The 13,333-nt window shown below is 44.4% G+C and overlaps 1 protein-coding gene across 2 annotated transcripts in view; it reads right to left on the bottom strand.

Moving 5' to 3' along the window:
* tm7sf3 (transmembrane 7 superfamily member 3) overlaps positions 1-12,642 on the bottom strand; it is a 41,465-nt gene extending 28,823 nt beyond the window's left edge. For both annotated transcript variants that reach the window (XM_060839209.1, XM_060839210.1), the window contains exon 1: positions 12,386-12,642. In XM_060839209.1, coding sequence (XP_060695192.1) covers positions 12,386-12,473 — 88 coding nt within the window. In that variant the 5' untranslated portion in view covers positions 12,474-12,642. The remainder of the gene's footprint in view (positions 1-12,385) is intronic.
* Positions 12,643-13,333: the final 691 nt, after the last annotated feature.

The following is a 13,333-nucleotide window of genomic DNA, read 5'->3' as shown; positions in this document are numbered from 1 at the left end:
CCCTTCATTTCCCTGATGAACAAGAGGCAAACAGCTCCTGAAACACTTCTCTTCAGCAAACTTGAAGAAATTTGAGGGATGGTCAACATCTTTCAGATGAGATGATTGGATCATCCCCTTGCAGTTTATGGAATAATAATTGATGGCCACCTTGCCTACATTACAGCAGGAGCTACACTGGGAAGCACTGAGATGTCTCAAGTTCTTAAAGGCACTACATAAATGCAAAAAGCTTAGGTTTGAAAAATGCCTCATTGCTCATTTTGAAATCTCCCACCACCTCCTCTTTCACTGAATATTCTCTGGAGAAATTTGTAAGAAAGCATGCAATTAAAACGGAACTTGGTGGGGGTGGGGTTTGCCAACTTTATTGGACATATTCCTGGAAGGTTTATGACATGACCTTATGGCCTTGCCCTGCTCTATTGTGATGCTGTCTGGCCAGACAGAAACCAGATGCTCATTAACAGGTGGCCTCAGAGAGGAGAAACGCTCCTTCCAGCAGCAGCTGTCTGCAGGGATAAAACACCCTTCTTGCGCATGCCAGGCTTATTTGCACAAGGCACCAGTTACTGGTATCTGCCAAGTGCCGGAGAAATACAAGTGGCAGCTGGGAGAACACAGCTCACCACTGCCTCAAGACAAACATGGTTTATTATAAATGGGGGGAAAGAAAACATTGAGCAAAATGACACAATGGTAATGTTCAGATGAAGGATTGCATAAGGCATAAGACTGAAGTTGTCATTTTCCTTGATCAAATTAGGAATCTCTTGAAAGCAAAATGATCACCTCCATTCAGCCAGAACTTGTACTTAACACAATGGGCAAAACAAGTTTAAATTCCTGATGACTGGCTTACGCCCAAAGTGTTGACTCTCCTGCTCCTCAGATGCTGCATGACCTGTTTTGCTTTTTCAGCACCGCACTGACTTCGCCAACATCTGCAGCTCTCACTTTCTACAAAAAGTTTGTTTTTCACTCCTGTGGTGTATTGTAAGTGATATGTGGGCGCTGACGTTAAGGTCAGCCACAAGTGACTGCCAGACTTCAAAAACAGACATCCCCTGCGTTCCCCAGTTCTAAATCGCTCCACCATCACTTGCCTTTCCCTGCTACTCCCCAAATCCGGAGATTGGGGCTTTCCTCCCTACATCTTTCCAACTCTCAATTCGCTCCTTAAAAAGACAAAATATTATTTTCAGAAAGTTAGGTCAGTTGGCCACTTTTCCTGAGGAAATTGTGACGCACTTTACATTATGGGTGATTGTACTCGAGGCAATTACAAGCGAGATTCTGAAGCTAGGTCTTGATTTGAATATGGTATTTAAAAATGGGGAAGGGGTTCGATTGAAAACATATCCAAAATTTTGTTAAAGGAGCAGATCTCAAGGTGAGGCGACAGATGACCTCCATTTGAACCCTCACTGTCAGAAGGAAAGTCTCACCTTGTGTCTTGGTGAGCAGTTTTCCTTCCATTCCCACCCCAAAAAACCGATTCAAACAGCAATAAACTGCAAATGTGGAAATTACTCAAGGAACAGGAGCAACAGTAGACCATTCAGCCCTGTTGAACTTTGTCATACAATCATCACAGACTTCCGGTTTCAAATACCACTGTCCCACCTTTTCCTTGATATCACAGCCCCAACTATCAGCCTGTCATGGCCTTATATTCCAAAGTGGAGATGCCACAAACTTCTTGACCTATTTCCAAGGTTCATAGCACTCTGAAGAAAATTCTGCCATGTCATCTGAAAAGAATGCAGACAAACACAGCCTGACACAGTGTGTCCTATGTGTCTGTAGCAGTGTAGAGAGGTACAAAGTGAACGTTTGAGGACTGGCACTATCTACAAATAAAGATACCAGGGGCCAATACCAAATCTGAAGAGATGTCACATTGAACTCATAACACTAACTCTTCCTCAGTCTCTACACAAGCTGCTGGACCTGCTGAGTTGCTTCAGTACTATTTTTATTTCAGCCCTTGGCTTTCATAACACTAAGTCAAATCAGAACAGACAGATGTTAGAAACTAAACAGGTTTAATAGGGTGAAGGGCAGGAGAGATAACTGACAAAGATAGGCAGGAAAGGAAATTGTGAAAAGGACAAAGCTATGAATAACGTTGATTCAGTGAGTGGGCAAAGAGCTGGGAAGTTGTCCATGATAACTGGGATAATTTTTAAAAAACTAAATGCTGAAAGATTGCAGAGCTCAGAGATGGAAACACAGTAGGTGATATAATCCTTCAAGCCTGTTCCACCATTCAATAGGATCACAGCTGATCATCCATCCCTCCCCAATTCCCACTTTCATGGAATCAGGCCATTTGGCCCAAGTCCACACTGACCCTTCCAAAAAAAGGGTATTCCACCCAGACCCATTCCACCTACCCTATTACTCTACATTTACCCCTGACTAATGCACTTAACCTACACATCCCCGAACACTACAGGCAATTTAGTATAACCAATTCACCTGACCTGCACATTTTAGTGTGGGAGGAAACCCGTGTAGAATGTGCCAACTCCATAGACAGTCACCAGAGGCAGGAATCGAACCAGGGTCCATGGCACTGGAGTAGCAGCGCCTTTTGTCCCCCATAACCTTTGGGGATTTTAGGCCAAGAACAATATCTAACTCCTTCTGGAGGCAGCTCTGTAGGTTGGCCTCAACTGCTTTGAGAGAGAGAGAATTCCACCAGCTCCCCACTCTCTGGGTGAAGACATTTCTCCTCAGCTCAAGCTGAAGGACCTTGGTGTTCAAGCGTACAAAAAAGATGCAGCAAACAATTCAGAAAGTGAACAGAGTGTTGCCATTTACTGAGAAAGTCATCCAAATACCTGCATTTTACACTCTTGGTGCAGTGGACCCAGTGGAGATTTCTCTGCTCCACAGGAGAGGAACCTATGTGCTGTCAGAATAAAATAAGCTGATACACCATAACATTGGTATTTCCACTGTACCAATTGTAAGTACACTTTGACTATTTATTCAGCCAACTGCCTGGTTAAAAGTGATGAAAGTCACCCAGTGCAGAGCAGGGAGGGCAGGTCAGAGGACCTCTTCATAGGTCTGCTCCTGGAACTGACCAAACCAAAATCAGGTCTAGGTCACGGGCTGTGGAGGGGGTCATTATGGCCAATTGCCTGCCCCTCTTCCACAGTTACATCTGTGCCCAGGAGTCTCTAGAGAAGGAGCACACTGTCCACCAACACCTCAGGTTCTCAGGGAGAGATGGGGACTGCAAGTAGTGTGTTTTATTTCCCCCTCAGATTCTATTTTGATTTAATTCCTACACCACTACCCCCCCACTCCTCTTCACTTTCTGATCATTCAGCATTGCCCTCTAACGAGAAGATCATTGCTCGTCTCACTGGCCACTCGGGTGTTTCCTTTCTTCCTGGTGGTGGAACAGTTAAGTTTTCTGCACTTGTTCTTCACTGGGTCCGACACCCACACACAGACAACATAGGTGCTGGGGAATAAATAAGTGCTGCTGCTGTTTGGTAGTGTTGGGGTTAATTTAAAAAGTAATAAGGAAACTAGAATCTGTTCAGTTTAGGGGATTGACGGAGCCAATGTTCTCTTTTTTTTCCTAGATGACAATATCTTGTTCATAAATGGAATACACAAGTTTGAGTTCATGCAACATTCCTTATTGACTGCCACCCAGTGGCTCTAACCATGAAGTGTTTTGAGAGACTGGTTATGTCCCACATCAACTCATCTCCCAGTCTGCCTCATCCCTTACTCATGGGACAGGTCCACAGTGAATGCCACATCCCTAGCCCTGCATTAATCCCTGGAACATCTGGACAACAAGGACATCTAGTCAGACTCCTGCTCATTGACTACAGCTCCGCCTTCACCACCATTATCTCCTCCAGACTACTCAAAACTCAGACCCAGGTCACGGCTCCGCCTCCTACAACTGGATCCTTCCCTTTCTGACCCACAGATTGCAGAGGTGGTGGTAACGGCACCTCCAGCACAACAAAACTGGAGCCGGCCCCCTTCCCAAGGGGGTGGCCTCAACCCCCTACTGTATGCCCATGGTTCTGTCGCCAAATTCCAAATGAACACCATCTGTAAATTTCATGGTGACACCAGCGTGATAGGACGGATACGTCACAATGAGTTAGAATACAGCAGGCCGATAGGAGGGCTTGGTGGCGTGATGTAATGACAGCAAATCTCTGAACGTCAAAAACTAAAACTGATCATTGACTTTAGAAAGAAAAAAGAAAGAGAACACACCCTCACCTACCTCAGAGTGGAGGTTGTGTGTGTGTGTTGGGGGGGGGGGGGGGGAAAGAGGGGGGTGTAAGAGCAAGTTCCTCAGAGTGATGATAACCACCTGTCCTGGGTGTCCCACAGAGATGTGACGGTAAAGAGGAACAACATCACCTCTTCTTCCTCAGGCAGCTCAGGACATTTGGTACGTCACCAACTTCTACAGATACACCATTGAAACCACGTGTAAAGACCTGGTATGGCAACTGCTCTGCCCAAGACCATAAGAAAACTACAAAAGGTGATGTGCACAGTGCCACAGAAACTTCAGAAATTCACCTTCCATCCATAGACTTCATTGACATGGCTCACTGCTATGGGAAAGGCTGCTCACAAAGACCTATCACACCCCAGGAAGGATCTCCTACAATCTCTAAATCAGGCAGAAGATACAGAAGCCTGAACATGTGCACCTGCAGGTTCAGGAACAGCCTATTCCCAGCTGTTAGACTGATAAATGGACTTTAACTTCAAATAACATTGACCTGCTAGTGTTGATCTGGTTTTGTGCACATCCTGTGCAGCCATAACCTGGTGTCTTGCTGTCTAAGCACCCTAAGATCTGTGGGCCCTAGTTTGCTATGATCTGTCTGTACAGCTCGCAAAACAAACTTTTTACTTACTTAGGTACACAGCCAAAAGTTTTCTTAAAAAAAACCAAAGATTGTAGCATGGTTTGCCATGCCAATGGACTAGTAATCCATTGACCCAGGTGAATACTTGGGGCATCCGGTTTAAAATCCGAGGGCAGCTGGTAAGATTTATTTTTCTATTCCAGGTATGTTTAAATCATTTGATTTTTTTGTACAACCTGCTTCAGTGGTGTCTTTTAGTGATGGAAATCTGCCACACTCACCTCCACGTGACTCCAGACCCACAGCAGCACCCTCTGAAGTGGCTGAGGAAGGCATTCAATTCCAGGGCGATTAGGGATGGTGCCGCCCAGTAACACCCACATCCGCGAAAGTTTAACAAAAAGGTGAACCTGCAGATTTAACCAATCAAGTTTCTCTTTCTGCCCTGATTCACAACAATTACTGGGATATTTTTATATCTTCTGTAGTGAAAACAAAAACATTTGTTCCTTACATTTATCTTTATTATCTACTAACACCCATTTTCACTTCTGTGGACAAGCACACAGTTTAACGTTTTTCCTTTTAAAGACATTTAAATGAATGCTTGCTATCTGCTAACACCCATTTTCACTTCTGTGGACAAGCACACAGTTTAACGTTTTTCCTTTTAAAGACATTTAAATGAATGCTTGCTATCTGCTTTTATAACTTCAGCTGAGTTAATCCAAAGCGACATTACTCAGTTAAAATTGGTGAGTCACTTTATTGGTTTTTGTAATCAGACCAGACTTGCAGCTCACCTTTTCGCATTCCAATTAAGGCAAAACAAAAAAAAGTATTGATGCCTGCAGCCAGATTACTCATTGGGTTTGGGGGGGGGGGGGGGGGGGGGGGGAGAAGAGACATCACAATCTTCTCATCAATCTGAAAGGCATAGAGAGTTTTCTTCACAAAAAAATTACAGCAGCAAATGCCCAGCTAGACAAAGTCAAAGTTCGAGCAGAAAATCAGCCTCCTGACATACTTCAAACAAAAACAACTGGTGATAAAATGTACATGTGATCAGATTTCACTACATCTAACATGATTTGGATGATGAAGTGCACACCCTGAGCTCAGGAACGTGGAATGAAGTATACAACCTAGAGCAAAAATCGGAAGCCAAAATATCACAAGTTGTATCACGCCATGTCATGTGAAGTTGTTGAAACACAGAACAAGTTGCCATATAGAGCACAGTGGGTGCAATGCAGTTTTAGATTTGCAGTAAAATGTGACCAAAGTGAATCTCCCAGCTGGCTCCAGTAATCAACGGGTCATTCAGCTGCCAAGCTCACTTTGTCCTCCACCACAATAGATGTCATATAACCATGATGACCAATAGCAATACACATTTAAATGTCTTTAAAAGGAAAAACGTTAAACTGTGTGTTTCTTCACAGAAGTGAAAATGGGTGTTAGTAGATAATAAAGATAAATGTAAGGAACAAATGTTTTTGTTTTCACCACAGAAGATATAAAAATATCCCAGTAATTGTTGTGAATCAGGGCAGAAAGAGAAACTTGATTGGTTAAATCTAAGGCAGTGGGTAGCTGTTCAACTTCAAAATCTTTACTGACCCTCAGTCTAGAGCTGAGGGGGTGTGCACTGTTGGAAGGGTCGGTTACTTTTGTGCGTGAGGGGGGTTCAGGAACAGCACAGTCAGGTGGGCAAAGTGGGGGGGGAAAAAAGTCACCACTGTCCTACTGGACCATGCAGCAGCCCGGAGGGATGGTTTAACCCGAGGGTCACCATGCCTCAGGCAAGAGAGGAGAGGTTGAGAAGGAAAGTCCTTACTGGTACCTCAGTAGCCAGCGTGGGAACTGAACCCACTGTTGTCAGCTAGCTATTCAGCCGAGTGAGTTAGTACATCATATTTAGTTAATGCTGATTTTAGTCTATCAGACAGTAAAACAAAGACTGTTGTGTTTGTGTGAAATCTTACATAATTCCTTCACCAAAAAAAAAGTACTGCAGAATTTGTGAAGTTCAGTGATTGTAATAATTTTTTTTACAGTATAAACAGGTCTGCTGTTCTGTTCCAACTAGTCTCTTGCTTCTCATCCCTGAGCATATCCTTTTCCCTTGTGTTCATCCAACACCCTCTTAACATGGCTCCATTTTATTCACCTCAAATGATTCCACGTGATGAGTATCACCCTCTCACTACTGTCCAGACGAAGAACTTCCTGCTGGAGTTTTATTGATGACAACTTTCTATTGATGACTCCTAGTTCAGGTCTCTTGAGATCTTCAACGCTTCTATACAACAAACCCTTTCTCAACTCAAAGATCTCAAGCTCTTCAGTCTTCTCTTTGGAGAGAGAAATCCCCAGTCTTTCCCGACCGGCTCAAAAACAGTTTATACTGCCTCCAGAGCAAAAAAGTAAATTTTTAAAAAATAGGGAAAAAAAGTTCTAATGGTCTAGATTGTTTGAGATGTTGGGGAGGGGTTAGGCACTGTCAGTAGAGTCTAGATTAGAGTGGTGCTGGAAAAGCACAGCAGATCAGGCAGCATCTGAGGAGCAGGAAAATTTAAAAAAAAGACATTTCAGGCAAAAAGCCTTTCATCAGGAAGTGTTACTGTCTACCTTTGCTAAATGCCATGTGCACACACCACCCTGAATAACTTTCTAACCAACTGCACAGTTACAGCAATCACAATTCTTAGGCATGTTTTGCTGTGACTCAGTTGCAGAAACAAGTGCTTAATTCCAAAATTTGCAGATGGCAAATGGAGATAAATAATGAACAACAGGCTGGCAGAACAGGCAGACATTGGAAGAGGAAATGTAAAAGCATAGAAGTGCGAAATGGTAACATTACGGAATTAAGGGTTAATTGTAGCTTACCAGCAGGGTCTGCAGCTACTAAGGACTCGGGCAGTGCATTAGAGATAGTCACAATTTACAACATAGCTATGAGGGAAGCTATCACCTTCAGGCTGACAATACCCTAAAATCTGAAATTCATGCAATTCTAAAGATACATTGGCCCTTAAAAGCCAGTGACCACCATCTTTGTGCAATCCTTTTTAATTGGTTACACACCTCTGCAGCAGGTGGGACTTGAAACCAAGACTCCTAGGCCAGTGTAGGGTCACTACCATTGCTCCTAGTACACCCCTGAGCAATCTGGTCACCAGCCACAATCTCTCTCATGAGAATTAGTATCAAACCCAAAATTTGACACTTACCAAGCTTGAAAAAAATCACAATACCAGGATTAGTCCAACAGGTTTAATTGGAAGCACACTAGCTTTTGGAGTGATGTTCCTTCATCAGGTGACAGTCAAGGACTAGCTCCTTCATCAGGTGATTCGCTCCGAAAGCTAGTGCTTCCAATTAAACCTGTTGGACTATAACCTGGTGTTGTGAGATTTTTAACTTTGTACACCCCAGTCCAACACCAGCATCTCCAAATCATGATTACCAAGCTTGGGATGTTACACTGAAGTAGAATAGGGTGCTGTATAAATCAAGTTAGTATTGCTTATTTTGCCAATTAACTGAAATTCAATATTAGGGAGGAGGCAATAGCCTATTGATATTTTCACTGGGCCATTAATCCAAAAGATCCAGGTAACACTCTGGGACCTTGGTTCAAATCCAGCCATGAATTGGAGTTTAACAAAAATCTGGAATAAAGAATCTAATTATGACAATGAATCCATTGTTGACTCAAAAAACAAAACCTAGTTCACTACTGCCCTTTAGGGAAGGAAACTGCCATCTTTACCTGCTCTGGCCTACATGTGACTCCAGACCCACAGCAATAGGGTTGGCTTTCAACTGCCCTATAGGGGATGGGCAATAAATGCTGGCCACATCCAGTGTATGAATGAAGAAAAAAAAACCTCAAAATGAGTGACATTAAGTACAGAGAGTTTGATTCACCCCTCCTCCCCCAACCTTATTCCTAAATCTGTTCAGTGTACACACCAGAGTTCCAGCAATACCTCCCAGATCTGTTATATTTTCCCAAAGTTCATGACAAAAAAACAGAACAAGCATCTGCTTTTGACAAGCTGTTGGTCTTTATCAGTGACTCAAACCAGATGAAGGGCTTATGCCCGAAACGTCGAATTTCCTATTCCTTGGATGCTGCCTGACCTGCTGTGCTTCTCACACACACACACACACATTTTTCTAGGCTCTTTCATGAGAGAGAAGCATCCTTCTCACATGTAGATGCCAAGACCCCTCAGCACATCAAGTGATCAATAATCCTCAAAAATCAGAAACATATCAAGTTTCCCAAGGCCAGAAAGACAAGGTAGGTGCAGGAACTCTTTAGCACTCCACAGATAGATCAGCTGGGGAGTCGGCCTCAATATTTCACCACTCTGACGTGACCTACATACACACAGCACAGGTTGGGAGTGTGGTGCTGGAAAAGCACAGCAGATCAGGCTGCATCCGAGGAGCAGGAGAATCTATGTTTTGGGCATAAACCTTTGAAGTGCCCATTCCTGAGGAAGGGATTATGCCCAAAACGTTGATTATTCTCCTACTCCTCAGATACTGCCTGGCCTGCTGTGCCTTTACAGCACCACACTCTCCACTCTGAGCTCCGGCATCTGCAGTCCTCATTTTCTCCTATACACAGGAGAAGTTGCATCTTCAATTCTAGTCTCCTTTCTCCCCACTTCCCAGTTGGTACATTGATAAACCTGATATTATCTGCACTTCAGTTATTAACTGAACTAGAATCACTATGGTAATGAGAGTAGGAGGCTATTCAGCCCATCTTGAGTACTTTCATGTCCTTCTCCCACAACCCTACTAATCTTGTTTTGGAGATTATTCCTTTCCAATTCCTTAATTAAACCTGCCTCTGGTCACATACAATTGTAAACTCAAACCACTCACTTTTAAAAGAGCTTTTCCATGTCATCCTTGCTTTTTGTAGCAATCACTTTGCAGTCAGTACCTTCTGGTTCAGCTTTCCCTCAAAAATCTGTCTAGACCCATCACTACTGAGTGCCTCAAGAAAACCTCATTTCAGCCCTCTCCATCAAGGCTAGCAGACCATCCCTCAATCGATTCCCCTCCCTGAAGTTCCAAGGAACGATTCTTGTGAACCTTTTCTGCACCTTCAGAATCAAACTCCCGACAGTGTGGAAGCAGGTCATTTGGTCTATCGGATCTCACCCCATAACATCTCCCACCCTACCCTATCCCCACAACCCTGCATCTCCCATGGCTAATCCACCTAGCGTACAAATCCCCTGGACTCTACAAGGCAATTTAGCAGGGTCAATCCACCCTAACCCACATCTTTGGATGGTGGGAGGAAACTGGAACACATGGAAAAAACCCACACAGACCAGAGGGAATGTGCAAACTCCATACAGACAGACACCAAAGGGTTGAATCGAATCTGGGTTCCTGGTGGTGGCAGCAGCGCTAACCACTGAGCCAACATGTCATCTTCATATGTTCACATCCTTGCTAAACAAAAGGACTGGCCAGCAAACACCAGCTGACCCAAAGCCCATTTTAAAAAAAAACAGACATCTTACTTCTGTTGAAGCTGCTTAGAATCCAAATACCTTTTTAACAAGGGTACATCCATAACTACCTATAATGTGGTGCACCATATAACTCAGGAGCAACAGATAAATCTTACAGCTGTTGGAAATCAGAACAAGATCAAAAACTCAGCATCTGTAGAGAGAAAAACCCAGTTAACATTTCAAGTCGATGATCCGTCCCAGAACTCAAAGCTATTGGAAGGTCACAGACTGAAACGTTAATGGCTTCTCACTGCCAGATTTGTGGAGACAATCTGGGGAGACTCTTCTAAGCCCTATTTAGGTTCTTAGCCTCTTCACTCTCCTATCCACTTAACTCCCTCTACACTTGCCACTCATATAGAAGTGTGATTATATCACTTGTGCATTAAGTTCTCTCTCTCACACACACAAAATGTATTGATTTGAAGATACCAGTGTTGGATGGGGTCAAACAAAGTTTAAAAAATAAATCACAACACCAGGTTATAATCCAACAGGTTTATTTGGAAGCACTACTCATCAGGTGTTTTATGTTTCAAATCACAATGTTACAATACAGAAGGAGGCCATTCACCCTCTTGTGACTGCACTCTCTCCTGAAAGAACTACCCAGTTAGTTCCACTCGCCAGCACCCTCTAAACTCACTGCTTTCAGATGTATGGCCAGCTGTTTTGATATCTCCTGGGAATCCACCAACTCACCCACCCCAGCAGTGAGTCAGATGTACAGCATGGAAACAGACCCTTCGGTCCAACCTGCCCATGCCAACCAGATATCCCAACCCAATTTAGTCCCACCTGCCAGCACCAGCCCATATCCCTCCAAACCCTTCCTATTCATATACCCATCCAAATGCCTCTTAAAATGTTGCAATTGTACCAGCCTCCACCACTTCCTCTGGCAGCTCATTCCATCATGTACCACCCTCTGCAAGAAGTAGTTGCCCCTTAGGTCTCTTTTCTACCTTTCTCCTCTCACCCTAAACCTATGCCCTCTAGTTCTGGACTCCAACCCCAGGGAAAAGACTGTCTATTTATCCTATCCATGCCCATGATTTTGTAAACCACTATAAAAGGTCACCCCTCAACTTCCAACACTCCAGGGAAAACAGTCCCAGCCTGATCAGCCTCTCCCTGCAGCTCAAACCCTCCAACCCTGGCAACATCCTTGTAAATCTTTTCTGTCCCCCTTCAAGTTTCACAGCATCTTTCCAATAGGAAGGAGACCAGAATTGCACACAATATTCCAACAGTGGCCTAACCATTGTCCTGTAAATGCTGCAACATGACCTCCCAACTCCTGTACTCAATACTCTGACCAATAAAGCATACCTTCACTATCCTATCTACCTGTGACTCCACACTCAAGGAGCTATGAGCCTGTACTTCAAAGGTCTCTTTGTTCAGTACATTCCAAATGCTAAAGAAGTTTCTCCTCCTCTCACTCCTAGCTCTCTTGTTGAGGATGGGCCAAATGGCCCCTTATTAGGTGCAACCAGGCTGGGATTCTATCGGCCATAACAGCAGCTCAGTGTAATATGACAAACCAAAGCGATTTACTGATTGATTATGAATCAAACTCTAATAGCTGCTCTAACCCAGGCATCAGTAATTACACTCAACAGTAGCAGTCTGTACCCCTCCAACTAAGAGCAGGAACAACTCTACAGAGGACATTGTGTACTCTTTACCAAAGAAATTCGTTAATACCGAAGCATTTATCGCTGCGGTGTTGAAAAATACAAAAAGTTGCAACTTAAGAGCGACAGAGGTTCACGATAACTCCCCTGTCGCTTCGACCAACGCAACTACTTTAAAAAGAACAAGTGGCGCTTTGAAAATGTAACGTATTTGCATCGACGACCAGATTTCAAGGGAGATCCCCTGAAAAAGGAGACGATAACCCCCGCCCCCAGCGAGAGGGTGGGATAAACAGGGAGCACTCACCTGCAGGAGCCTGGGGTTGGGACAGGGCTAGGAGCAAGAGGAAAGGTGCAGCCCAGAGAGGACTCTGTAGCCGGGGGAAGGACGGCATGTCTCTGTCTCTGTCCCTGTCTAGGGCTCACTGGCTTATTCCTGTAAATGGTTCAGGAGGAAGACACTGCTGTTACGGTCCCAGCAAAGAGAAAACTCTCTGCATCTCCTCCTTTTACACACACACACAGGCACTAAGTCAGTCCGCAGAGCGCCTCAATATCCGGAACCTGCCCCATCTCCTCGTGATATGAACCAGCCCCAGGCTCTATTAACCCTTCCCACCCAGCCCAGTCTCACTCCAACCCAGCCCAGCACACAACCCTCTCCTGACCGCACCATCGCTTTCAGCAAACCCGCTTCATTAGACTCTTACAGAACATAAAAATCCCACAGTGGTTGGAGCCAGAATGAGACCATTCGGCCCGTCGCGTCCAGCCTGGCAGCATTCACCAGCAGGGGTCAGAACAACACAGAGTGGGGCTGAACATGCCCAATTCTGTCTTCTTGAATGAGCCTGTGGAATACATTACCACGGCAAGGAGCTGAGGCCAAGTCACTGTAGGCTCTCAAGGAAAACCGACAAACCTGTGGATGCTGTAAGTCAGAAACAAAAACAGAAATTGCTGGAAAAGCTCAGCAGGTCAGTGGAGAGAAACCAGAGTTAACGTTAACCCTGATTTCTCTCCGCAGACCTGCTGAGCTTTTCCAGCAATTTATGTTTTTTGTTTCTGGTTGTAAGGAATCGGATATAGCGTTTGGGGCTGAAGGAGTCAGAGGTTATAGGGGAATGCAGGAACAGGGAACTGAGTTGGATGATCAGCCACGATCATATGGCTCAGAGGGCGAATGACATCCTCCTCCTGGTATTCCATGTTGATTTTCCACAGCAGCAAAGGCTGGAAAATACCCAGACATTCT

The sequence above is a fragment of the Hemiscyllium ocellatum genome, chromosome 19 (assembly GCF_020745735.1).
Source record: "Hemiscyllium ocellatum isolate sHemOce1 chromosome 19, sHemOce1.pat.X.cur, whole genome shotgun sequence".
Classification (NCBI taxonomy): domain Eukaryota; kingdom Metazoa; phylum Chordata; class Chondrichthyes; order Orectolobiformes; family Hemiscylliidae; genus Hemiscyllium; species Hemiscyllium ocellatum.
This window is presented reverse-complemented; position numbering and strand designations above follow the sequence as displayed.